The sequence below is a fragment of the Dicentrarchus labrax genome, unplaced genomic scaffold (assembly GCF_905237075.1).
Source record: "Dicentrarchus labrax unplaced genomic scaffold, dlabrax2021, whole genome shotgun sequence".
Taxonomy (NCBI): domain Eukaryota; kingdom Metazoa; phylum Chordata; class Actinopteri; family Moronidae; genus Dicentrarchus; species Dicentrarchus labrax.
The window spans coordinates 18,339,037-18,362,531 of NW_026136711.1; the positions used below are offsets into that span (position 1 = coordinate 18,339,037).

Here is a 23,495-nt window from a genome sequence, read left to right on the forward strand (position 1 = left end):
AGCATTGTTACTGATTATCTGACAAACTATAAAAACTGCTAATGCACTGCCACAACTCTAGTGCCTACAAGGAGCACATGTGGTCAGTTTGCCAGTAATGTAAAGGTATAGTATAGGTATATAGTGAATAATCATAAATGTATTGACTGACCAATTGCCACAAATTTTCGTGTAAGCCAAAACTGTGCATTTGTCAGATTGTTGATACTGTTTTGGGGGTTTTGAGATAGGAAGAACATAGTAGGGAGACTTACTTAATGTGATTCATCGGTGGTACTAAATTCAATGTCAATGTTGCATCAAGTCATCAGACCACTGACAAGGGTGGGAATCTCAACAATTGTGCACACAACATCACTTGCGGTGTGCTTGCATTCACTCATATTGATTTTGAATTGCACAACAACGTGGAAATGTGAACAATAGTGGAAACACTGCAGAACACAATGCAGATCACAATAACACCAGTAACAGTGAAGCAACATGGATGAATTTATGATTATGATCATTCCATTGCTCCAGTGCATGCTGGCTCAGACACCGGGTTCATTTTAACAGAGCAATCAGGTCCAGTTCAGTTCTAAACTGCTGCTAAGCTAGTCAGATGCAAAGTGCAACAGCCCCATACAGTACAATCATAGGTAAATTATTACTCAACTGCACTGATGAAAATAAATGCTGTATACTCGGGCAATTTGTTGAACAGAGAACTTCACAGAGCAGTCATCTAAAAGTGTGTTTTTTTCACAAAATAATTAAATTAGTTATATCATTGATGGCATATGAGCATAAAGGCGAATTTGTCATCCTGTCTGGATGTTACATCATCTTTACCATGCATTAACACAGATAATTAATCAACGCTGCAAAAAACCTTTATGGGAATTACCACTGCCCAAGAACTGCATTCCACAGAAATCCTGCAGTGTTGCAGGAGCAAAGCGACTCCATCCCTCGGCCTCAGTTGTGCTCTGATTGTAACGGTGTACTAAAAAACTCACAGGCCTTGTATGACCCCCAGTGTACCCGAATAATGTAGTGACTGTCTCTAAGCCCCTGTAGCAGTGACTAATAAGTACTCAAAAGCTCTTAAAGGCCTCAAGGTCATCGTTGTTATAATGATTTCCCTATCTCTGTAGTGAATACAATAACTTTCATTTTGACTGAAATTGATATGAAACCTGAATCTGTTATGACAGTGAATTTCATATTACCATGGTTGATTTACAATGCTGGCAATTTCACATGAGAAAAAGGTAAAGATTTAGCCCATTTGAAGGATCTGCACAACCGCTGAATAATACATTTGTAAAGGTTTAACAGACTTTCAGAGTTCTCACTATATATATATACGTTGGGGAGGGTGGTGTGTTTGGCCTGTGTGAGTGTGACAACTCACTTTCTTGTTCAGATAGTAGGGGTCCAAATCCTCCAGTGGTATGGAGGCCATTCCACTAGGAATATCGCCGTAGATGAAGGGCAGGCCTCTCCCAGCCTCCAGGTCACTGTTGGGCCTGAGCTCATTCTCGTCAGATGTGTCGCGGTGACTACTGTCCGATCTGGGCTTGGGTGGCTTCTTGTTCTTCTCTTCATTGATGCGCTTCTCGATGTTAGCAAGCGACTCCGGGGTGAATTTCTTGAAGCTGTCAGGTCCTGGGGGTGCAAGAAGGGGTGCGGCCATGTTTTCATTCTGCAGCTATTTCCTCTTTATTTGTTTTCCATCCCAGACATCCAGCTCTGAACGGAAGAGAGAGAGAGTGAGAGAGAGAGGAAGAGTCAGCATAAGGTACTGAGCAAAGAAGAAAGTGATAGATAAAAGAAAAAGAAAAAAAGAATAGCAAAAAAAACATCCTTTAAAATAACTATCTAGTTTTTTCAAATCCAGTGTCATTTTATTAATATAATGAAAGGATAACCAATGGTTATAATTAAAACATTTTAAATGTTTGCCATATTCATGTTAAACCAGTTATTTTGCACCCCTTTTCAGTTTCAGTGTTGCTTAAAGCCTCACAGATGGCATTTACTAGCTCTGCCAGAGACAGCAAACAAAGCAAAATAAAGCTGAAAAAGTGCAAACATTTGGAACATCAGTGGGCACTATTTCTGCTCCCTCCATCAACCTTAATGACTAAAGCCTATCCTGTATCCCCAAAGGTAAGCTCAGGTACCCAGCACATACAGTGGACAGCAATGAATTTGCTTTTGCTCTCACAGATGTATCCGGTTTTCTCCTCCCAAATGATTGTCTCTTTATCCCACCAGGAACTCATCTATCTGATTCTCTTCTTCACATGCATCTTACTTGGCATTTTGAGATATTTCTTTCTCATGACATTTCCTGTGTATCTAACGATGTGATGTGAATGTGTTAGTACTGTTGGTCTCACTGAGAATGAACATCCTGGTCTGCAGTTATCGTTTTTTTGTTTTAAAGTCTCTATGGTTGATTCCTAAGAGCTTTCGCTGGTAATGGCTATAAAATAAGTGGGAGAGTGGCTCCTATAGCACACAGGCTCACACAAGCCTATTATCTGCTATCGACCCAGTGCAACATGATAAGGAGCCAAACAATCTTAAGTAAAACAAGCAAAGGACCAAGATATTTGTGCTAGATGTGTAAGTAAAGTTAGCCAAGAGTCTTGTGACACATGTTTACTGCAAGAACTTAAGTTGATACTATATATGAAGGCTCATTTCTGTGAATTTGTTTTGGAGTTTACTTCTGCCATCTATTTATCATATCCATTGATCTATAAAGATGAAGCATATAGATGAATGTGACTGGAATTTGTGGTATAGAAAAGAATGGGTGGGGTTTATTGCAGGAAGTAACAGTTCATTTGATGAAGAACAACAAATCCACCTGAGAAAAATGAAAACTTTTCCAAATGTCACCTGTCCCATGTTGGTTATATGTAACAGCCCAACACAGGCCACAGTATTCTGACCAAAACAATGAGTCATACAGGACTATTTATTCATTATTCATAAATCATTTCCAAAAAACTAATTAAATATTATAAACTGTTGAAGTGTGTCAAAAGATAGTCCATAAACAATTGCTGGAAATTTTTCAACCTCTGGGACTCTGACTCATTGTTTAAACAGTAAGGTTGTGTTAACATTATCAACTGCATCTCCCCAGGCTCCTACAATAGATGAATTTCTCTCCCCAGTTGGCCGATGGCCATGCTGTTTCATACACCATATTTGACATTCAAGTCACAGTTCAGGCTGTCAGAAATTAGACAGTGTGTGCAACATTCAACGAAACAATGACAAGGGTACAGACCTGGAAATATTTTAGAAAGAAATCAGACATTCACAGGCAGACACAGATGCAGCCCAGCAGCTTCGAGAAAAAAACCCACAGCCAACCAGAAGAGGGGTGAAGTCCGATTCAAGTAACCCAACCTCGGCACAACCTCCAAGTCTCCTTCCACCAATGCTACATCAATTGATCTACCGTCAAGGTGATTCAAACCAGGATGCAATAGCATGGCCGGCGGTGCATGTACACTTCACACATAACGCCGGGACAGTCCTAAAAACAGGCAGCAAAACTGAAATGCGACCAGGGACAAAACTGCAAGAAATTCTGCAGATTAATGCTCTCGGAGTCCACTAACTCACTCGGTCATATGAGAAAGCCTAAAACGCAACAATCTTGACACGTTTTAATAAAAAAATTAATTAAAATAAAATAAAAACTCTCTTTAAATCAATTATAGCGCATCCTATTAGCGCAATCGGTAATCGGCACCAAAAGCGCGCAGCACCGGACCGCTCTCCGGTTCTGTCAAATCCGTTTACAAGTCGACTGAGTCCGGAAATAAAAGCCTCAGTCTCATTCGCCTCCCAAGGAAAAAACGATACGGCTGTCGCTGTCCGGTTCAGCAGCGCTTTAACAAAATGCTCATGCTGCGTCCTCTGTGCGGAGGAAAAGACATCCAAACGCACCACGGCTTCCGTCCCGTCACCTGGAGAAAAAATCTTCCATTCTGCTTTATGCACTCTGATGATGAGCTGACTTCTGATGGGGGCTCACCGGACACCGCGGCGACACACTGCTCACTGAGGAGGAAGGCTGTATAGGGGCACTTGCATCAGAGTCACATGGGCCGGTAAAGAACTTACACATTCATTTCTGCTCTGATGCCTTAATGCTGCCTGTCACTAAAAGCCAAGATATGGGTCCAAATCCACAGCAGCACTGAGAATGGGTGAGCCCACCGGGCCCAAATCCAGCAGGAATAACTTGGTAGCCAAAATATTAAAGAGCCCTCAAATAACCCCTCACATCCTATATAGGGGTGGGTGCCATGACTTTCCAGTCTGAGCCAATTTCAGGGGGAAGTTATGACGTCCTGACTGGAATTTTGGATGATTATGATCATTAATTATAAGGAGGAAAGGCGGAATTAAATAAAGCATTAGGCTATTGTAGAGATAAACACAGATAAATAACTTGCTCCCTGTTATGGGATGACGACCACTCGCTCCCCATCACACTGTATGTCTTATCATGTAAGTGTCATTAAAAGCCAGAGAGTGATCAGCAGCCTGTGCAGTCCTCGGTAAAGTCCACTGTTTAATACCGAGGCGCGCCGTTGTCCTATAGGGCCAAAGCCTAAAATGCTGCAGTGTGGTTTATTGCTGCTATAGGCTCTAACTACCAAACTCATAGTAGGTCAGTTGAATGCACGAGCCATGTCCTGACAAATTCATCCCTGTCCTCAAATCAAAGCAACCTACAGCACATCAGCACAACCTAATTTCACACATAAAAATGGTGAAATTATTTACAGCAAAAAAAAAAAAAAAAAAAGAGAGAGAGAGAGAGAGAGAGAGAGAAACTCAAACGGCCTTAAGGCTACACCACACCCGTATAGCTGTATACTGTCTGAGCGACAGAGATCCAGAGACTAACTATGATGCAGGTTTATAGAGTAACAATATGATGGGGATTGTTGTTGTTTTTTAATGAGAATGTGCGTGAAAATACCAGAAAAAGGGTGCCGCGGCCCTTCTGAAGACTGCCAAACTAAAGACGCACCTACCTCCTCACGCAATACAGTCTCCAAAGAGATTGCCAGAGGGAGGGGGGCGCAGAGGTGGAGTGTGGGGGTGGTGGTGGTGGTGAGGGTGGGGGTAAAACTATCATACTTATAAAATGATGGTAGCAAGGAAATCGCTACCTAAAATGATTTTGCAAGCGACGCATTATTCGTTCACTTGGAGCTTATGGAGGCGAGATGCTGTCGCCAGTCAGAGAAGTTTGACGAGATCTCACTTCTCCATCCCGTATGCGTATGTTTCACATACTGACACATTGAAATGTCATTCCATCCAGCGGCAGGCCAACACCCCAAATATCCAGCTGTCTCCCCGTTTTTCTACCACGTCGCATCACAAATCCGCGTTTTTCCCCCCTTTTAAAAATCGTCATCTTCCCCACTTCTAACTGATGCCTCGCATACATATTTGTGCATGTACTGGCAAGCAGCCCTCCACAGACGCTAGGAAAAGATGCTGAGAGAGGGACCGCTCTGCGGCACTGGATGCAGTCAGTCGACAAAGTGGGACTGCGATCCATCCCACGACACAAAATATCAGACAAAGCAGAAAACACATTGTCTACTTACTTTTTCTCGCATTAACAGAAATCCAGACAGCTGTCACTGAACTGCAGATGTAGAAAAGAGTCGAGAGTAACTGCGGCTGTCGCCATATTGTTGCTGCTATCTTCCTTCCCAGTGCGTGCGGCTACCCTGCATAATTGATGACTCTCAGCAAATTGTTAGGGAGTGTCGGTAAATGCCTTTAGTTTCAATAACGGACAAGAGACCGCAGCATCGTAAGCAGAAAAAAAAAAAACCTCACTGTTCATGTAGGAGCAGTCATTGATATTCTGGTTGGGATTAGTATTGGCAACATATCTGTTTTCATCCCGATCTGGTATGAAAATAACTGCAGTGTGGGATTACATCTTATTTTTAGAATTAGACCTGGAAATAAGAAGACCCATTTAACACAACTCTGAGCTCACAATGAGAGTTTATGTAACCTTAAAAACACAAGGTGGTACAAACATCAACAACTGCCCCATTCTTAATGTGGTTTACAAATTAAAGTTTGATATGAAATTTGTGATTTATTTATGTCATAAATAACTGATTTTACTTCAGTATATGCTTTATAGATATAATAAACAAATTTTTATAATCACAGTGAATGTATTTAAAGTCCACTCAGCATACTGTTCTTCAAAACTATAAATTGAAAGTGATTTTTACAAACCAGTGAAGCAGTTTAGTAAAGTTGCATTGTTTATTCTTGAGTAAAATGGACCCACAAATTAAATAGGGCTGCAAATAACTATTGATTATTCTGTCAGTCATTTTCTCAATTCATCGATTAGCTGTTTGATCCACAAAATATCAGAAATTGGTGAAAAATATTGATTACTGTTGCCCAAAGTCCAAGATGACATCCTCAAATGTCTTGTCAGTCCACAACCCACATACTGAATATCTTCTATCCATTCAATTTACTGTCACAGACGACCAAAGAAACAGGATAATATTACTATTTGAGAAGCTGAAACCAGAAAAGTTGACAAAAAAAGAAAGATTTTCTGATTATCAAAATAGTTGGCGGTTAATTTAATAGTTGCCAACCAATTGATGAATTGATTAATCGACTAATCCTTACCGGGGTGTAACTTGTAAGGTATAAAACTCAGTAAGACTTCACTTATCATTCATTTTAATATTTACACTACTGGTTTTCCTACTGGGACATATCAAAATATCTTCTGTGAAAAAGTCCCATTACTGTAACTGAGATCCACATTGCAGACCCAGTGACCAAAGCTTTAAGTTATTTTTCATGAATATTAAAAACCTGGTATAACTGTCTCAGAAACCTTAGCCACTAGAACCACATATACTTAAACCCCTCCTGACACCAGAACTCTATCTAGAGCCATATTCTGGTATTTCCCATAAGCATAAGATCTCTGATCTAAGCACAATATAATACGAGGTTGTGAATGCAGTCCTATGAATGCCTATAATATACAATCAAATATTGTATATGATGCAGGCAAAATGCATGGACATGTGTGCCATCAATGAACAAAGTTGGTTACTTAATGGTTTACAGTTGGTTAATTGGTGTTGTATGGAGCTTCTGCCTTTCCAACCACTTAAATTTCTTCTTATGTTTCTGACTTCAACTAAAGAACTTTTAATATTTCCACAATGGTACTCACATATCTGCAATATGAATGTAATAGTTCTTAATTCAAGAGCAAGGGGAAATACTTGCACTGTATTTAGTGCTGAGGATGTATATGTTGGAGCACTGGAGCGAACTAACCTTCAGGACTTTGGTTTCAAACCTTGCTTTAAAGGACTAGTATGTAGGATTTAAGGGCATCTAGCGTGTAGATGCAGCAACTCCCTGGCTTCATCCTCCTTTTCCAAGTCCGAAGGAGAAAATAGGATGGTTGGGAAATGCGTGAAAAAATGTGAAAGCCCCATTTACAGCCAGTGTTTGTTTGTCCCTCATGGGCTACTGTAGAAACATGGTGGACTCCATAGAAGGCGACCCACAGCGTCTAGGTATAAAAGTCTCATTCTAAGGTAACAAAAACATAATGATTCCAATATTCAGGTGATAATACACTAATAAAAACATAGTTAAGCAAATCATATCCAATTTCTGCCAGTAGAGCCTCCTAAATGTCACACACTGGACCTTTAATTAATACAGTTTACTCTGTAATATGCTGTCTTAAACAGACAGACAATAAATAATTAGATATGGGCTATTCAGCAGACTGGGTATGTAACTGTAAATGGGTTTTTGTAAATGGGTTTTGTTTTTGTGGGTTTTTGTTGTAAATGGGTTTTTGTTTTTGTTTTTGTTACCACAAATGGTCTATAATGTTGTCTGTAGCAGGAGAAAGGTTGGTGCAATACTAATATACACACTGCTCACATTCAGTCACTGAAATAAATCACTTAAATATATAGTGACCCTTTGTCTAAAGCCTTCTCCCTTCAAAATACACAGTTAGAGGATTTTATAAAGGAAGTGCTTTGAATGTGACCTAACAATGTCTCTATCTGGTGGAATTTCGAAGAACTGCAGCTTAAGGTCTACAGGAAATCACATGGTTGGCATGCATTTTCATTCCTTCAGCTACTTTCAGCATTTCAGTGAATTTCAATATAGTGAGCATGGAAAATATTGAAGAATATAACACCATTCTCATTAACTCTTTACACAGTGTGCTGTAGAAGGGACAAAGAGATATCAGACATGAAGTCAGACTATAGCCATAGACTAAAACCCAGAGATTGTCTCTGGATTGCCCAAGGTTGAGTTAGGAGGGGGACTTTCAGACTGCTTTGCATATAGCAGTGAAGCAAAGTGACTTGGACCAGATAGGTGGTTAAAAAAAGGCGGGACAGTTCACCCCAAAATCAAAAATATTTTATTTTTTTCCTCTTACCTGTAGTGCTATTATCCATCTATATTGTTTTGGTGTCAGTTGCCGAGTTTTTGAGATATTGGCTATAGAGATTTCCACCTTCTCTCAAATATAATGGAACCAGAGGGCACTCGGCTTGTGGTGCTCAAAGTGCCAAAAAGTACATGTTAAAAGCTCATATTTTCTTTACAAACTACACCCACCAGCTGTAGCTGAACATTAGCTATCTCAGTGGTGCTAGGTGGGCTAGTTAATATTACAGCTCAACAGAGGATGGCATCGATGTTTACATCCTGCACTGTCACAAGCACAAGCCTCTCATCCATGTGTAGATTCTGATACGTAGAAAGAAATTTGTATTAAACCTCTTCTAGAGGAATCAAATAGTGGGAAGATGGACAGAAAAAGGCCAAGCATGTGATGCATATTTCATCATTTATCAGAATCAGATAATTTAATAAATCATTTATCTCATTTATAATTTTCTTGCCAGATTCACTCAGATGCCAAATTGCTGTAGATTGCGAGCCAGCTGCCTTGTCATGTGATCAACTACTTCAATACACCTTAAGAACAGATATCACTGGGGCCACTACAGAAAATGTACACATTTTTTATCCAAGAATTGTTATTATAGACACTACCGCTGACCATAACCTACAAGGTCCAGCTATAAGCTAGGCTTCCACTTAGTCTTGTTGGTGCTTTGAGCACCAAAAGCCGAGTGCCATCTGGTTCCATTATATTCAAGAGAAGGCAGTTATCTCTATAGCCGATATCTCCAAAACTCAATTAAAACAATCTTATATTAATAGCACTACAGGCTCAGTAGTGGTGTACCTATGGACTAAGGTACAGTATAATTGCCAAGCACTCCATAAGTAGTAGTACAGTGACATTTTGTTGTTGGTTTTGTCTCTTTAGTCCAGCACAATGTTTGAGTTAAACAATATAGCTCTAGTGTACAATGAGTTGAGATTGTTTTGAGCTATCAATAATATTCCACTATGTGGCCACAATATAGAATTATATGGGATAAATAACTATGACTAATCCCTTATGGTTTGCTTGCAATGACAAACACACTAAGAGTTATCATCAAATTCTTCAACTATGCACTTTTGAGTCTGTTTTAGCTGAATGTGTTGGTTTGGTTCAGTCTCACCGCCCCGCCATCAACCCTGTCTGGGAGCGTGCTATCAACAACAGCACCAGCAAGCAGCTGTTGAACATTTTATCTAAACAGGAAGTACCACATGGCAGACAAAGTTGGCAACTGACGTTAACATCAGTGAATGAAGACAGTTGAATAGCTTGCAGGCCAAAGACTTTGAGTATTTTTAGTTTTTGGAGACAAAACAAGAGCCGATATATGCAGTCAAAAACAAGATCCCAAAAGGATGCTTATGTGAATCCCTTTCTGCTTGTGCCAATTGCAAATCTCACCTATCAATACTTATAACTAATATGTCAGGGTTGGGGGTTTATTGTCTTCTCCCCCAAAGTGGCAAAAAACTAATAATTAATGCAGCTTCAACATTAAAAGTCAGAACTTGAACTACTTTAATTTAAAATGCAATGCACTGGAAAGTGTTTAAAACTAGGTAACATTACTCAGTGTTGTATAACTCAACAGACTTTACAGTTTAAAATACTAAACACTGCAATAATCCTAAAATAGTAAAATAATGTGTATCCAGTGTTTGGTCTAAAATGTGACCATTACATATTTGTGTCTGTATCTTAAGTTAGTCCGTTTAAATTCAGTCAGTTGTTATAATATATTTTAATGGTGATTTGACAAACCAACACGTACTGAACTGGTAATGACTGTAATAAATGGTATACTGCAGTAAGGTCGAGGGCAAAAATAGTAACTCTTCTTCCACTACATAACCTCTCAACTCTTATTTTGAAAAATGCAACCGGACTTCCTCCTTGAGCTCCAGTCTTGCAGCCAGGGAGACAGACAGTTGCTGTTGACAGTCTGCTGCGTGGCATGCTGTGGAGGGTCCGCAAAAATGAGTTTTCTAATGCGATTTTGTGCTTTTGTAGTGAATGTGCTGTGCGTGCCCCTGCACCTGATGGAAGCGGTCGGTCTGTACAAAATATACAAACGCCTCTTCCCGATTTGTTTATATCGGATTTCAATCACGTACAACAAGAAAATGTACGACAAGAAGAAGGAGCTGTTTCGCAGTCTGTCAGAGTTCACCAAGCCCGGCGGTCAGCTCACACTTCTGGAGATCGGCTGTGGCACCGGCACTAACTTTGAGTTTTACCCGCCCGGTTGCAAGGTGATCTGCACCGACCCGAACCCCCATTTCCATAAGTATCTGCAGAAAGGCATGGCCGAGAATGACCACCTCACTTTTGAGAGGTTTGTGGTGGCATCGGGGGAGGACATGGGGTCAGTTGAGGACGAATCGGTAGACGTTGTTGTCTGCACCCTGGTGCTCTGCTCTGTCAGCAGCATACCGCAAACTCTGCGTGAGGCTCACCGCATACTGAGGCCAGTAAGTAATCCCCTGAAATAGCCATTGGATCAAAGTATGAATGGATTCCCTATAGGCTGCATTTGATTGAGACTACATTACTGATAATAGCTGCACGGCAAATGCAACTTCTATTCATCATTTCCCTTGTGGATGAATCATTGGAAATGAATAAGGAACTCACTAGTTATTTGGCAGGCAGCTGTGATTTATTTTACACTGTACAGAATTCACTTTTAACTTTACTGTTGTTATTAAAAACAGCCACACAGGTGTTTAACATGGCTGATAAGACATCTTCTCAGGAATGTACACCATAGGGTGGGTGAGGGTGGGCTGGGATGGCACTGGCATGGGTGGCCTGAAATCTGATTGGCCACCCAGTTACCACCCCATTATCTTAGCCTCTTCCACTCCACACTCTTTCAGAGGCTGTAGCGAGCTTTGTTGTAAAGCCAGAGTAAATATATGGCACCATATGAACCTAGATGACCTACCGCATCAGTTGCTATCATGCTAGCATGTGTGGGAGGAGGCTAATAAGGCTCCAAATTTAGGCTCAGTGTTGGCAGTGGAAAAACTGGCATGTCTGTTTTCCAAGGGATCCCTTGACCTCTGACCTCGAGATATCTAACTTAAAAAAAATGGGTTCTGGGGTTTCCCACAAGTCTCCCCTTCACAAACATGCCCACTTTATGCCAACCCAGTGCCATTTTGGGGGGGGAAACAGTTTTTTGCATGTGGTATAAATGTGGCACATACACAGTGTTGGAATTACATAAATTGGGAATAATGAGACACATAGTTCATGCCACCCTTGCCCCTCACTGCCCCACCCTAGTCCAAAAAAAGCCTGGACACGCCCCTGGTGTACATTGTAATTGATTGCCATCTTCTTGAGTCTCTGGTTAGCTTTGTTGCACCTGTTAGGGTGGGACAAAGTACACCTCCTGTTACCTTTTGACCTGTGTGGTAACGTTTCATATCTGAATCAAGAGTTGATGTCATTGCGCAGTCATCATTAGGTCTGATGAATCAATAATTTTCTACTCCCTTCAGTAGTAATGTAATATTAATGTTCAACTTGTATCGTAAGTTTTTTTATATTTGACAAAAGAATGCTCAGCTTCCAGCCGTAGGCCTTTAAAGGGAAACTTAAAATATACTTAAATATATTAATTATACAACACAAGTAAAGTTCAGGAACCCATTTCTGTCAGGGAGAGAATTAAACAACATGCATCAGGTGGAATGGATATATTTAGAAATGTGCATGTTACACACATAACAAATGTTTGCTTTGCAGGGCGGCGCCTTCTTTTTCCTTGAGCATGTTGTGGCAGACTCCTCCACTTGGTCATACTTCTTCCAGCATGTTCTCCAGCCTGTGTGGTACTACTTTGGCGATGGCTGCGAGGTCACCCGAGAAACATGGAAACACCTGGAGGCAGCTGGATTCTCCGAACTCAAAATGAGACACATCGAAGCGCCGCTAGTCTTTGTGATCAGACCGCACATCGTAGGTTATGCTGTGAAATAGATTCTGATCCAGAGGGTCTGCTTAAGCTTTGTAACTTCTGTCTAATAACCAGTGTGTGAATATGCCAAGCACTAAATGCCTCTCCTCTGTGATGTGATTGATCACCAGTGATAGAGATAGTACCAGTCACTTTTGTACTAATTTTATTTTTGTATTTGAAAAAACAAACAAACTAATGTCTTTGTTTGGTAAAGGCAAATTATTTTAACACACTGATAAAAATCGTACATAGACAGCACACAGTTTGCTTGCAGTTTAAAGGTCCAGTGTGTAGGATTTAGTGCCATCTAGCGGTGTAGTTGCAGATTGCAACCCCCGCGTCTCACTCGCACCTTTGTGTGTAGGAGAAACTACGGTGGCCATAAAAAATTGAAAGATCAAGTGTTGGATTTGTCGTTCTGGGCTACTGTAGTAACATAGTAGTTCAACATGGCGGTCTCTTTAGAGAGGACCCGCTCCCTCCGTAGATCAATTCTAAGGTAAAGAAAACCTGATTGTTAAATTCAGGTGATTATGCACTAATCAAAATATGAATATTATATTCCGTTTCTGCCAGTAGATCCTCATAAATGTTACACACTGGACCTAAATATATCTCAGTGTCTATTTCATCTTCTACCCATTGTTCTCCAATCTCCTAGTTGCTTGCTGAAAACATAAATCAATATGATACTGCCATTTCTGTCGACAGGTTTTTATCTGTGCTACTTTATTTGTACGTTTTATTGACAGTTGTGAAACTAAAAATAGATATTTTTGCTGTGATTGAGCTGATTGTGTTAGTGATTAAAGAGTTTAATCCCGCCGCATGATTTTCCTTTCCTTATTAAACAAACATTGAGGTGATACAGTTGAGTCCGAAATCGGGGGGGGCTTGATCTTGGTGTCACGTTTCCTCCCTCATGCAGACTACATCGTGTTTGCGCCATCCTAATCTTCCAACAGTAACAGTGTCGTCAGAAATAGCTCAGACGCGTTATTATCCGCGCAGCAGAGCGTGGAGAGACGCTTCAGGGACGCGCCGTGCTGCGTCTGGTAGGATTGTCTGGAGCGGTCAGATCCCATGGACGCGGCGCAGCCTGAACGCGTCACGGTGGATTTTGTCTGTAATCTTCTGATCTTATAAACTCTGCTGTCCTAAAATGCTCACCGGCAAGACTTTAAGACTAGTCGAGCATAACATGAAGTCTTGTCTCATGAAATTATGCAGACTACTGTGTTTTGTGTTGACTTTGCCGTTACACCTGATGGAGCTCGTAGGACTGTGTGGTATGTACAAGCGTTTGTTTCCTTTACTTGCCTACAACATAACATTTTCATACAACGATAAAATGCACAAAACCAAGAGGGAGCTTTTCCGAAACGTGGCCAAATTTGCAAACACCGACGGCACCCTCCGCCTGCTAGAGATCGGCTGTGGCAGCGGGGCAAACTTCAAGTTTTACCCGTACGGCTGCACGGTGATCTGCACCGATCCCAACCCGCACTTCCAGAAGTACCTGCGGATGAGCATGGACGCGAACACGCATTTGTCTTATGGCGACTTTATAGTCGTCTCCGGAGAGGACATGGAGGGAGTGAAGGACGACTCAGTGGACGTGGTGGTCTGCACCTTGGTGCTGTGCTCCGTCCGCAACGTGCTGCGGGTGCTGCAGGAGGTCCGCCGCATCCTCAGACCAGTGAGTCTCTATGTGATGCCTTCACAAGCTGTAGGGAATATTTGTATTTGTGACCTCACACACCCGAATGAGCATGGCTGGATAAAGCTGTTAGTGAGCCCCGGAGCACTAAACACACCTGATTATTACCAGTATATAGACATCTGTAATAATGTATTTATAATTTGCATTATACCTGTATATGTCTTAGTATTATCACACATGAACCCACATTTATAAAAGAGTGATGAGAGTGTCACTGTCATGGCAAATGAGCTGTACTGTGTCTCTGGTTGTTGTGACTGATCACTTCTTGCATTCCGGTATTTTTCTACACAAATAAGGCTGCACTGAGGGGCTATATAATGTTTGTTTTTACCAACTGGCCCAAATTTAGCATCATTTTTCTGGAATGACTGCTTATTATTTTTAATATTCATCATCATCTTTGCACTTTCAGAACGGGATATTCTACATACATTTTATTTTGAGAAGCACATAATGCATTTGGTTAATAGATAACATTTGTAGTTAGATTTATATTAGAATTATATTTAGGACATCTGATTAATAGGTAATTAAAATTAGATTTTCTCTCACTACAGTGAACAATAAGATATTTTCAAGGAAGTCTGGGTTTTGAATGATTACACAGTTAATTCACATCTGTTATGTTTTACTATTCCTCCCCTCTGCTTCAGTGAAACAACAACACTCAAACTACCCCCATCACAGTAGCAAAGATACACAATAAACAAGTGATAAGGTGTTTTGGTTGGCTCTCTTACAGGGTGGAGCCTTCTACTTTTTAGAGCACGTTGTCTCAGATCCCTCCACCTGGACATACTTCTTCCAGCACGTGCTGGAGCCTGTGTGGTACTATCTGGGGGACGGATGCATGATTACCAGAGCAACATGGAAAGATCTGGAGGCAGCTGGTTTCTCTGAACTTCACCTAAAACACATTGAGGCTCCAGAGGTTACTCCCATGATAACACCACATATTGTGGGGTATTCCATTAAATGACTGCAGGGCAGACTTCACTTTGCCTGTTGCAGGGCTTCTGAAGGTATACAGTTGTTAGATGTGCTTCAATTCTCATTTACACTTAACAGAAATGCCACACTACATTTATTGAGTGAAAATATATTTATTTACTTACAGAATCAGCAACTTTTCATACACTGTTTGTTCTTCTTCCCCACCCCTCCCAAGATGTACATAATAAATATTACCTGGACACTGTGCATTTTTCCCTGATTGTCTAAGTAACTGCCAAGAAACAACCAAACAAACCATACTCAATGTCATCGTTTCTGTTACCCTTTATATTCCATTGCACAAAAATAAGGAATGACAATTGTAACATCTCCTTATAGGGAAATGAGGGGAATTGCTGGTTCACAAAATAAAGAGGAATTATGTCTGTGTAGTAATTATACAGTCAAAATTCTGCAGATGCTGTTAGAAGGTTAAAAAAAACAACCTCCAGCAGCAACATTTTAAAAACAAGAAAAAGAGGAAAGGGATACATTTAGAAACTGAGACTCAAAGTTAAAGCTCACAATTTCAAACCTCCCAGTATTAAAAATGTACACAACTATAAATGTTATAGCATTAGCAAATTTTTAAAAAACAGCAGGTGGAAAAATGGCCAATTTATTTTGTATTTTTTGAGTATATCTTACTGCCATCACAAGTCACTTTTATATCAAACAGAGTAAAAAAAAACTGGAGGATCTCAGCCTGAAATGCAGTGTTCCCAGAAACCCAGTTCACGGCCAAATGGCTGAGCTGTGCCGCTCCCACATTATGTCTCAATCCTCAACCTCTACTCAAACAGGCTATCCTGTTTTAACACAATAAAGGTCCTTTAATGTTTTCAGTTCTTCGATCAGGGTCTTATTTTGGTTTTCAAGAACAGCTACGCGGTTTTCCAGGCATTTGACATATTCCTTTTTCTTCCGTCGACATTCACGGGCTGCCTCTCTGAAAGAGGGAAAAATGTGCAGTTAGTACAACTGAAAACTTATGAAATCAGTGCACTGACAACACATCACAATGCACAGAGTTGTAACTATTGCACCCTAAAAATTACATGCGTAAGGGATAATTCCCGACAAGGTGTCCGTTATCAGGAATTAATGGATGAAGCAGAGGCCAGAACAGCCTGACATGCAGCACAGGTTGCCTCCGAGAAGTCCATTAATTCCTGATTATGGACACATTGAAAGGCATTACCCCACTTATACCATGGTCACTTACCAAAAAAACAAAAGATCATTATTTTAGATTTTCATGCGTTTTGCAATAAAAATCTAAAGTTTCTAATAAGCTATAACCCTGTTTCCCTGGTAACACCTGAGGTCATTCCTAATACCTGGAAGAATCATTAAGGTTCTAATGCAATGGAAACGTTGTTCACTATTCCAGTAAATAGGATGAACCATAGATACGACTTGGCAACGGGAGATTTTTCTAATTACCTCAGCTCATAGAGGGCTTTGGCTCAGCTATGACACTGCGTACAGCCGCCAGATGGTAAATATGAGTATGTTTAACAACACAAGCTATCAGCCATCATTGTCCCCAAATCAATATCAAGATTTTCACAAACCATAGGGCATGTGTACTGACGGCCACAGCCTGAAGTAGTGAGCTGAATAGCGATCAGGATGTGGGAGGATTGCTTATACAAAGTATTCGTAAGTTCAAAGGGGCAGTGTTGGGGTTTGTGTGTTACAGTCGCCATCCTGTGGTGTTCAGAGGTTGAGGCACTGAAGAACTACACTCAGTGCTGTGAGACATATTCATGAGATATTTAGCTAGGTAGATTTTGTTTTCATTCAATTCATTTCAGCACATTAGTTTAGAAAGGTCCTACATCAGGTATTAATGGACAGCCAGCAGCCCATCAAAGTCAAGTTTTCACCCAGACCATGGTATAAGCCTTAATAAAGGATTTTCTCCATATCACGACCCCTATCTGTCCAAAGCTACAGCTGTAAATCTAAATCAAGTAACAAATGTACTTTATAATGACACTCTTTTTAATTTGGAAAAATATGTCTGTTTCTGAGCTCACCTCCAGTAATGCAGGCACTGCAAATATTTTTTTAACATGCCCACAAAACCCAGAAATAAACTGTACTCCTACCTATTTTTTGCAAGCCTGATTTCCCTCTTCACTGTTGGATCGTCACTCTTGCCCTGAGATAGTCCAACTGGAGAGGTCATAACTACAGTCTGAGGCAGGGAGCTGGATGTTGGACCTGTGCGGATCTGGTATGTTTGCATCTCTCCTCCTGCACCTGTGGGAAACAGGACAGTCAAAAGATGACAACAGGGGTCGTAGTAGCTCACTTGAGAAATCTCACTTGTGAGGGTTACAGTCATTTGTTATTTGTTGACCATAAACACACACACAACCTTAGAACCCATCAGGAGAAGCGTTATTTCAAACACCAGCAATATCTAAATGAACCTGAACACACACAAGGCTCAGGCAGGAGCTATTATATATAGATATTTTTGTGAGAGTTTATTTACTCTTATTTCTACCTTTGTAGTCTCTATAGGAGATGTTTTATACCTGTGTAGATGTTCTAAGAAAGGCATTAACTTGTTAAGGACCTTGATATCAATTAAACCCAAATCCAATCACCCTCTTAGAAGTAAGGCACCTTGAAGCAAAGCCGCATTCCTAACGTAATCCCGCTATGTCAAAAAAAAAAAAAAAAATCAAGAAGCTGTATGTGTGGGCAAGTACCTATGAGATGATAAACTATTAACTATTCCATGCTTATCAGGACGAAAAGACACCGCAGTAGCTTATAATATAACTCTGAAAGATTGTATTCTGATCATCATATTGTTCATCTGTTTCCATGCATGTGAGGTAAACAGTAGTATTAGCACAATGCCTTTCATTACACAGGAGAAGTATTCTACCTGGTATGTGCTTTTACACATATTTTATGTATGTTAGTGTGTTTCCGATGAAGTACAGCTAGGCTCAACTTTTGCTGGACCACCCTGCCTATTCTTTCCTTGTCAGAGCTCTAATTGAAATAAATATTGAGATTATATTTTTTGAGTCAGTGCTCCTGTCTGAACACATTTTGGTATCTGCCAAGCAGTCAAATTAAACTGTGTAAAGTACATTATTTTCATATTCAATACACAATCCAAAAATCAGAAAATGAAAAAACAATGTTATAAATTTATGAATCCAACTCAAAAAACAACAGCTTATTTTTTGTACTTTCAATTTTATACTCATGTCACAAATAGAAAATGTAACCGACCGAAATTGATCTTGATATTAAATGTGTGATTTGCGCGACCAGGAAGTTGCTGATTTATTTGTTTTAATAAACATAAATGCAGTAAATACACTTATGTTAGTACCTGAATTAATGTACGAATATAAGCTAGAAGTAATTTTTTATTTTAAAAAATAAAACACAAGTCTCAATGACAGGACAGGAATGGGGCTGCTTTAGAAGCTGTCTAAGAATCTTCTGGTTTTGAAGAGATTTCTTTAGTATCAAAGTAATTAAGTGATAGTTTTCAGTACATTCAGTGGTACACAGCAGCAAGGAACTGTTAATAGCTAATTGTATTATATATATATATATATATATATATATATATATATATATATATATATGTATATAGTATAGCTTATAACTTCATTTTCCAAAATGTAAACAAATATAAAACGTTGCTGCCGAAAATCTTAACTCACTGTATCCATGGAAACAATAATACAGTTCACAAGTGAAGACATACATAATCATTACATTAAATCACGTAGCGCCTAAAGTATGAAAAATAAGCCATTATTAGTTTTTTGTGTTGGATTCATAAATGAATAATGAAATAATTTTAATAATATTTAATACAATTTAAATGTTTCCATTATGGATTCTATGTTGAATATGCAAAGAATGAATGACACAGATTCACATTAGCTACCTGATGGAATCTCCCAATAATAATATGACTACCGTACATTAGCCAAAATCTTATAAACCTAGATACATTTTCTCAGAATATATCATGTTTTGCTTACCTTGTACAACTACCTGGTTGCTAGGCACCAGTATCTGCTGGCCGTCAGGTGTCTGGGCATACTGAAGGATGGTGGTGCTTTGCTGGGCACCACCAGAGTTGGCCATGGCGACAGCCTGTAGTCCTTGAATGCCATCGGACCCTGGAGTTGCCAGTTGGATTGTGCCATTGGCAGATATGGTAACTAGAAAGATCAAACAGATGGCATCAGAATTGGGTAAAGCACGAGTAAAAATCACATTTTAGATGGCCAGGTTAATACTTTGTATTGCAGTATTGCAGAATACCTTTTTGACAGGTTGAAAAAAATGTCACAGACTTTTGGGGAATTTCACCCATTAGTCACTTTGGCCAACAGTTTACAATAAGCTTGGTTCCCGGTATACAGTTGTCTGGTGAGCATACTAACAAGAAAGCATACAGTAAGTAACCATACAAAATTATCATAGTCATCCCCAATTTTCTTTTAATTGATTAAATGGCCTACAAATTCATAATATTTGAAAGCAATTCTCAATTTCAAAGTCAAATGGACCCTACTTTGGGTCCCACTCTTATTATAGTATAAGTGTATCATAGAAGGGAGAATTCCATACTGTACTGGCCGGTGCTGGTCTGGTAGATTGGGGTGGTGGGTACTGTAACACCTGTCACTCCAGTCGATGCTGGGCTGTTATCTTTTCCCTCAATGTGTGCCACTTCCTCAGATGAAAGTTCATTCAGGATTTTTCTACAAGGTGAGAGGAAGAGGGTCCCCTGATATAGTATTCATCTCATAAAACTGTTTTTGTGTTGTCTGTGTTTGTAGTTGTTTTTTTTTTTTTTTTACCTGTATGACGGCCGTCTTGCTAGTATTTCTCTGGTCTTTTGGGCTGCAACTCCACTGTCTGATGAGTCCTGTGAATCATCACTATCTGAATCCTGGACCTTGACAGAGGGAGGTGGATTATTGACATATTGACAGTTTGAACAAGAAGCTAAGGGCCTGTCCACACGAATACGTTTTTTTCGAATCCGGATAAATACTTTATGGTATCTGCCTCGCGTCCAGACGGATACGGCGTTTTCGGGGTGTGAAAATGGTGTTTTTTGGAAACCAGTCCCAGAGTGGGAAAATCTGAAAACGCCTGATTGCCCAGAGTCGTCTGGACGGCGAAAACGGATTTTCTCCGAAACGACACTGTGTTTACGGAGATTTTTTTCGAAACAACATCGTATTGGGTGAAACCGCGTATTCGTGTGGACAGGCCATAAGAAGACAAATTATTACAGTACCAAGAAATCCATATGGTCTCACCTGTGCAATCTGCACCTGAGGGGACTGAATGACTGACTGTGCAGACTGGATCACTCCTTGAACCTGAAACTGACCCCCTGGCAGCTGTACAACAGCCACGGAAGAACCTCCCAGTGACATCTACAAAAACACAAACACACATTTAAAACCACAAAATATAGTATATATTGTGGCTATTGCATTCAATTTGTGTATGCAAAAAAAGTGAGTTCAGCAGCACATTGAGACTTAAAGGACCTTAAATTGCTTAAAGGGGTCATCATATCATCCAAATTACAAAACATACAAAACCCATTTAATCAGTTTCCTCTAGGTGTCAAACCATGGAGACGGTTTTGGTTTTATGTTAATCTACAGAACAATCTACAGATTGCTGGAAACGGTTTCCACAGAATCTACATTTTACTCAGGAAATAGTCTGTGGCAGCTGTAGATTATCTTGAGTAATCAAGATAATTGTTCTTATAAAGACAAGTGAAATATTCAGATTTTAAAATATTATATTTTATTAATTTGAGAATAATTCAATTCTCAATTATGATAGAGGACTGTGGGCTGAAATCTTCAAGATGGATACCTCATGAAACCAAAACTTCATGTATGACAAGATATCACAAGGGTTTAGTGGAAAATTAAAGTAATGTAAGGTCGTTCTGGTGAACTGATCATTTAAAATCTACTTTAAGAAATCTACTGACTATATTATTTCATCTCAGTAAACACAAAATGGGTCTTGTCACAATACGGATACCTATGTGTTAATTTACCCCAGCCTGAGCTTTAAATCCCTAGAAGTTAAGAACCACTTTCTTATCAGACCTATGAACTCAGACAGTAAGTTGTTTTCTACTGTCAGATACTTATTGAAGGAACTTGGTGCAAATGAAAGACAGCAACAGAGGAGGGCCGACTCCATCAAGCAGGCTAGTCACACTAAACTCCAGATTCAGCAACCCCACCCTTTATTAAATAAATAAATAAATATGTATTTTATTTAAGACTTAATTTATACTGTGCAAATATTTACTATAACTACTGCAAAATGTGATAATGCAAATTACTTTTTGAGGTAAATAAACTGACAGTCTGCTTGATATTTAGACGGCAAGAGTTAAAACAAACTTAATATATTCGATTCGCAATTCATATATTCATGGACAAAATGGACTCGTGGTATCAGCAGTGCAAGAGCTACTCTGGCAATATAGTACAGCACTATTTATAAGATACTTTTTAATGGTATTTTAAAAGGGATCTATTAGTTACCTGTTGGGCTATCTGTGAGAACTGAGAGGATGTGATGGTAGTGGGAATGGTGGTAGTCTGTGACTCGGTGCCATTGCTGCCCTGCTGTACTTCTTCCATAGTAACTGGGAACAAATAAATCAATATTACCGTTTTACAGTGGCTCTAATGTAATAACATATTAGCTGTATGTGGCGGGGTTGCCTGCCTGTAGTGTGCTGTACTCCGCTGAGACCTGAGCGCCAAGTTATTTGTTGGTATAATTAACAACTCATCCCGACTAGTGTGATATCAAATCAGTTTCTTATATTAGCAAACCGTTTATTATAACGTTAGTAAGTTAACGTTAATTAGATAAACAGGTGACTTCAAGCTAACAAAGTTAAAAGATCGACTTCCTCTTTGGATCAACCATGTTAGCAAACGTTAACATGGAGTTACGGAACAAAGCTAGGCCCGACAGTCAATACTGTTAACTTTCCCCCCTTCTAATTTGATTAAATGCAAAATGTTAGAAAGTGTGGCTACTTCATCCATAGTATATATACGTTTGCAGCGGAAACGGCAGTTGCCCTTTGAGCCGTTACTGCTAAAATTTTCGACCTCACCAACATTACCGTTGCTAGTTAACGACAGCTAACGTTCAGTTAAACGGCTGTTAACCAGTTCAAACCGTTAAAAACTACAGTTTAAGAACTACGAGCGAGGCAAGTTTCGTTACTCTGGTTCACAGGATGGATGAGCTTTTGTCTCAATGAGCAAAAATATGTGTAACTCTGTCACTGGCACGCAAGTTACCGCGTCAATAGACGTCAGCGATACGGGGTGCCATTAAGCTAACTACACCTTCCCTTTTCGTAAAACGGCGAGGAGTTGACGAAGCAACAGCCGCCATTACCGCCACAGCGGAGCAGACAGCCAGAAGAGCACAAAAACTACCGCTCAGCCAGCCAGAATTTACCTTTTCAAAGGCCGCGTAACTGCTCTTGTTCACAGCGTGGACTTCGTGCAATTCGTGTATATACTTTGAGACAAGAAATACCTAGAAAAGTTACTTAGCAGCAGTGGCTAACAGCTAAAAATACAAAGATGTCAGCTAAAAAAAATAGCTGACCACTTTTTTCCCAAAGGAAATGGGCGGCGCTACTTGCCAAAGACGCATTACGTAATAGATACTTTAGGCTTTGTGATTGGTGAAAAGAGTTTGAGCAACTGGTGGATGCAGAGGAACAGGAGTGGGACATGTGTTAACATTTAATACAGTTTCTATGCTACTTTATACTTTTACATGTTGCATTTCATTGGGAAGCTGCAGCTACTTTGGCTGTATTTTACACTCAAATCATGTGGTTATCTTATGAAATAGATTAAACAGTAAATAAAGCACTTAAAATTGACCAGCTATAACATTAAAATGCTGCTCACAAAGTAATATATCAGTGTTAATAATCAAATAATAACCCTCTGACACTGACTGACATTTTCTGGGCATTCTGTATAGTAAATATTATATATTTTTAATACTCAATTAATAGTAAATTTAGCTGATAACACTCATTGAAATATTGCTACTTCTACTCAAACGATCTTGATACTTCTTCTACCGCCGATTCTTGGATCACTGATTGTGCCCTTTTGTGTTTGATCATCTCTTCTTGAAACCAGGCCAGAACCATG

At 39.7% G+C, this 23,495-nt stretch overlaps 4 protein-coding genes across 11 annotated transcripts in view; 2 read left to right on the forward strand and 2 right to left on the reverse strand.

Moving 5' to 3' along the window:
- The window catches only part of scn8ab (sodium channel, voltage gated, type VIII, alpha subunit b), a 48,515-nt gene extending 42,717 nt beyond the window's left edge, over positions 1-5,798 (reverse strand). For 3 of the 6 annotated variants that reach the window (XM_051414346.1, XM_051414347.1, XM_051414343.1), the window contains exons 1-2: positions 5,649-5,797; positions 1,400-1,737 (exon numbers count right to left, since the gene is read on the reverse strand). In XM_051414346.1, coding sequence (XP_051270306.1) covers positions 1,400-1,681 — 282 coding nt within the window. In that variant the 5' untranslated portion in view covers positions 1,682-1,737; positions 5,649-5,797. Of the gene's footprint in view, positions 1-1,399; positions 1,790-3,295; positions 3,992-5,648 lie in introns of those variants that run through there. The other 3 variants (XM_051414342.1, XM_051414344.1, XM_051414345.1) reach the window with 3 other exon arrangements.
- A 4,654-nt stretch (positions 5,799-10,452) lies between these two features.
- Positions 10,453-13,346, forward strand: LOC127371221 (putative methyltransferase-like protein 7A). Its single transcript, XM_051413921.1, has 2 exons — positions 10,453-11,022; positions 12,308-13,346. The coding sequence occupies exons 1-2, from the start codon at positions 10,528-10,530 to the stop codon at positions 12,539-12,541; spliced, it is 729 nt and encodes a 242-aa protein (XP_051269881.1). The 5' UTR covers positions 10,453-10,527; the 3' UTR covers positions 12,542-13,346.
- Positions 13,347-13,443: 97 nt separating this feature from the next.
- LOC127371220 (putative methyltransferase-like protein 7A) lies at positions 13,444-15,445 on the forward strand. Its single transcript, XM_051413920.1, has 2 exons — positions 13,444-14,220; positions 14,990-15,445. The coding sequence occupies exons 1-2, from the start codon at positions 13,684-13,686 to the stop codon at positions 15,224-15,226; spliced, it is 774 nt and encodes a 257-aa protein (XP_051269880.1). The 5' UTR covers positions 13,444-13,683; the 3' UTR covers positions 15,227-15,445.
- Positions 15,331-22,956, reverse strand: atf1 (activating transcription factor 1). 3 transcript variants are annotated; one of them, XM_051413917.1, is made up of 8 exons: positions 22,780-22,956; positions 21,840-21,943; positions 20,574-20,693; positions 20,106-20,203; positions 19,873-20,006; positions 19,278-19,460; positions 17,358-17,511; positions 15,331-16,189 (listed from the first exon to the last, which is right to left on the reverse strand). In XM_051413917.1, the coding sequence occupies exons 2-8, from the start codon at positions 21,936-21,938 to the stop codon at positions 16,045-16,047; spliced, it is 933 nt and encodes a 310-aa protein (XP_051269877.1). In that variant the 5' UTR covers positions 21,939-21,943; positions 22,780-22,956; the 3' UTR covers positions 15,331-16,044. The 3 variants fall into 3 exon arrangements, with proteins under 3 accessions (XP_051269877.1, XP_051269878.1, XP_051269879.1); XM_051413918.1 differs by lacking the exon at positions 22,780-22,956 and adding an exon at positions 22,027-22,563; XM_051413919.1 differs by lacking the exon at positions 21,840-21,943.
- Positions 22,957-23,495: the final 539 nt, after the last annotated feature.

What these genes read in the sequence shown, in the direction of transcription:
- LOC127371221 (XM_051413921.1), top strand. Translation starts at nt 10,528, where the DNA reads ATGAGTTTTCTAATGCGATTTTGTGCTTTTGTAGTGAATGTGCTGTGC. An exon ending in CTCACCGCATACTGAGGCCA is followed by an intron (nt 11,023 to 12,307) that starts GTAAGTAATCCC and finishes TTTGCTTTGCAG; the next exon opens with GGCGGCGCCTTCTTTTTCCT.
- LOC127371220 (XM_051413920.1), top strand. Translation starts at nt 13,684, where the DNA reads ATGCTCACCGGCAAGACTTTAAGACTAGTCGAGCATAACATGAAGTCT. An exon ending in TCCGCCGCATCCTCAGACCA is followed by an intron (nt 14,221 to 14,989) that starts GTGAGTCTCTAT and finishes GCTCTCTTACAG; the next exon opens with GGTGGAGCCTTCTACTTTTT.
- atf1 (XM_051413917.1), bottom strand. Translation starts at nt 21,938, where the DNA reads ATGGAAGAAGTACAGCAGGGCAGCAATGGCACCGAGTCACAGACTACC. An exon ending in GCAAGACGGCCGTCATACAG is followed by an intron (nt 20,007 to 20,105) that starts GTAAAAAAAAAA and finishes CTCACCTTGTAG; the next exon opens with AAAAATCCTGAATGAACTTT. An exon ending in GACCAGCACCGGCCAGTACA is followed by an intron (nt 19,461 to 19,872) that starts GTATGGAATTCT and finishes TGATCTTTCTAG; the next exon opens with TTACCATATCTGCCAATGGC.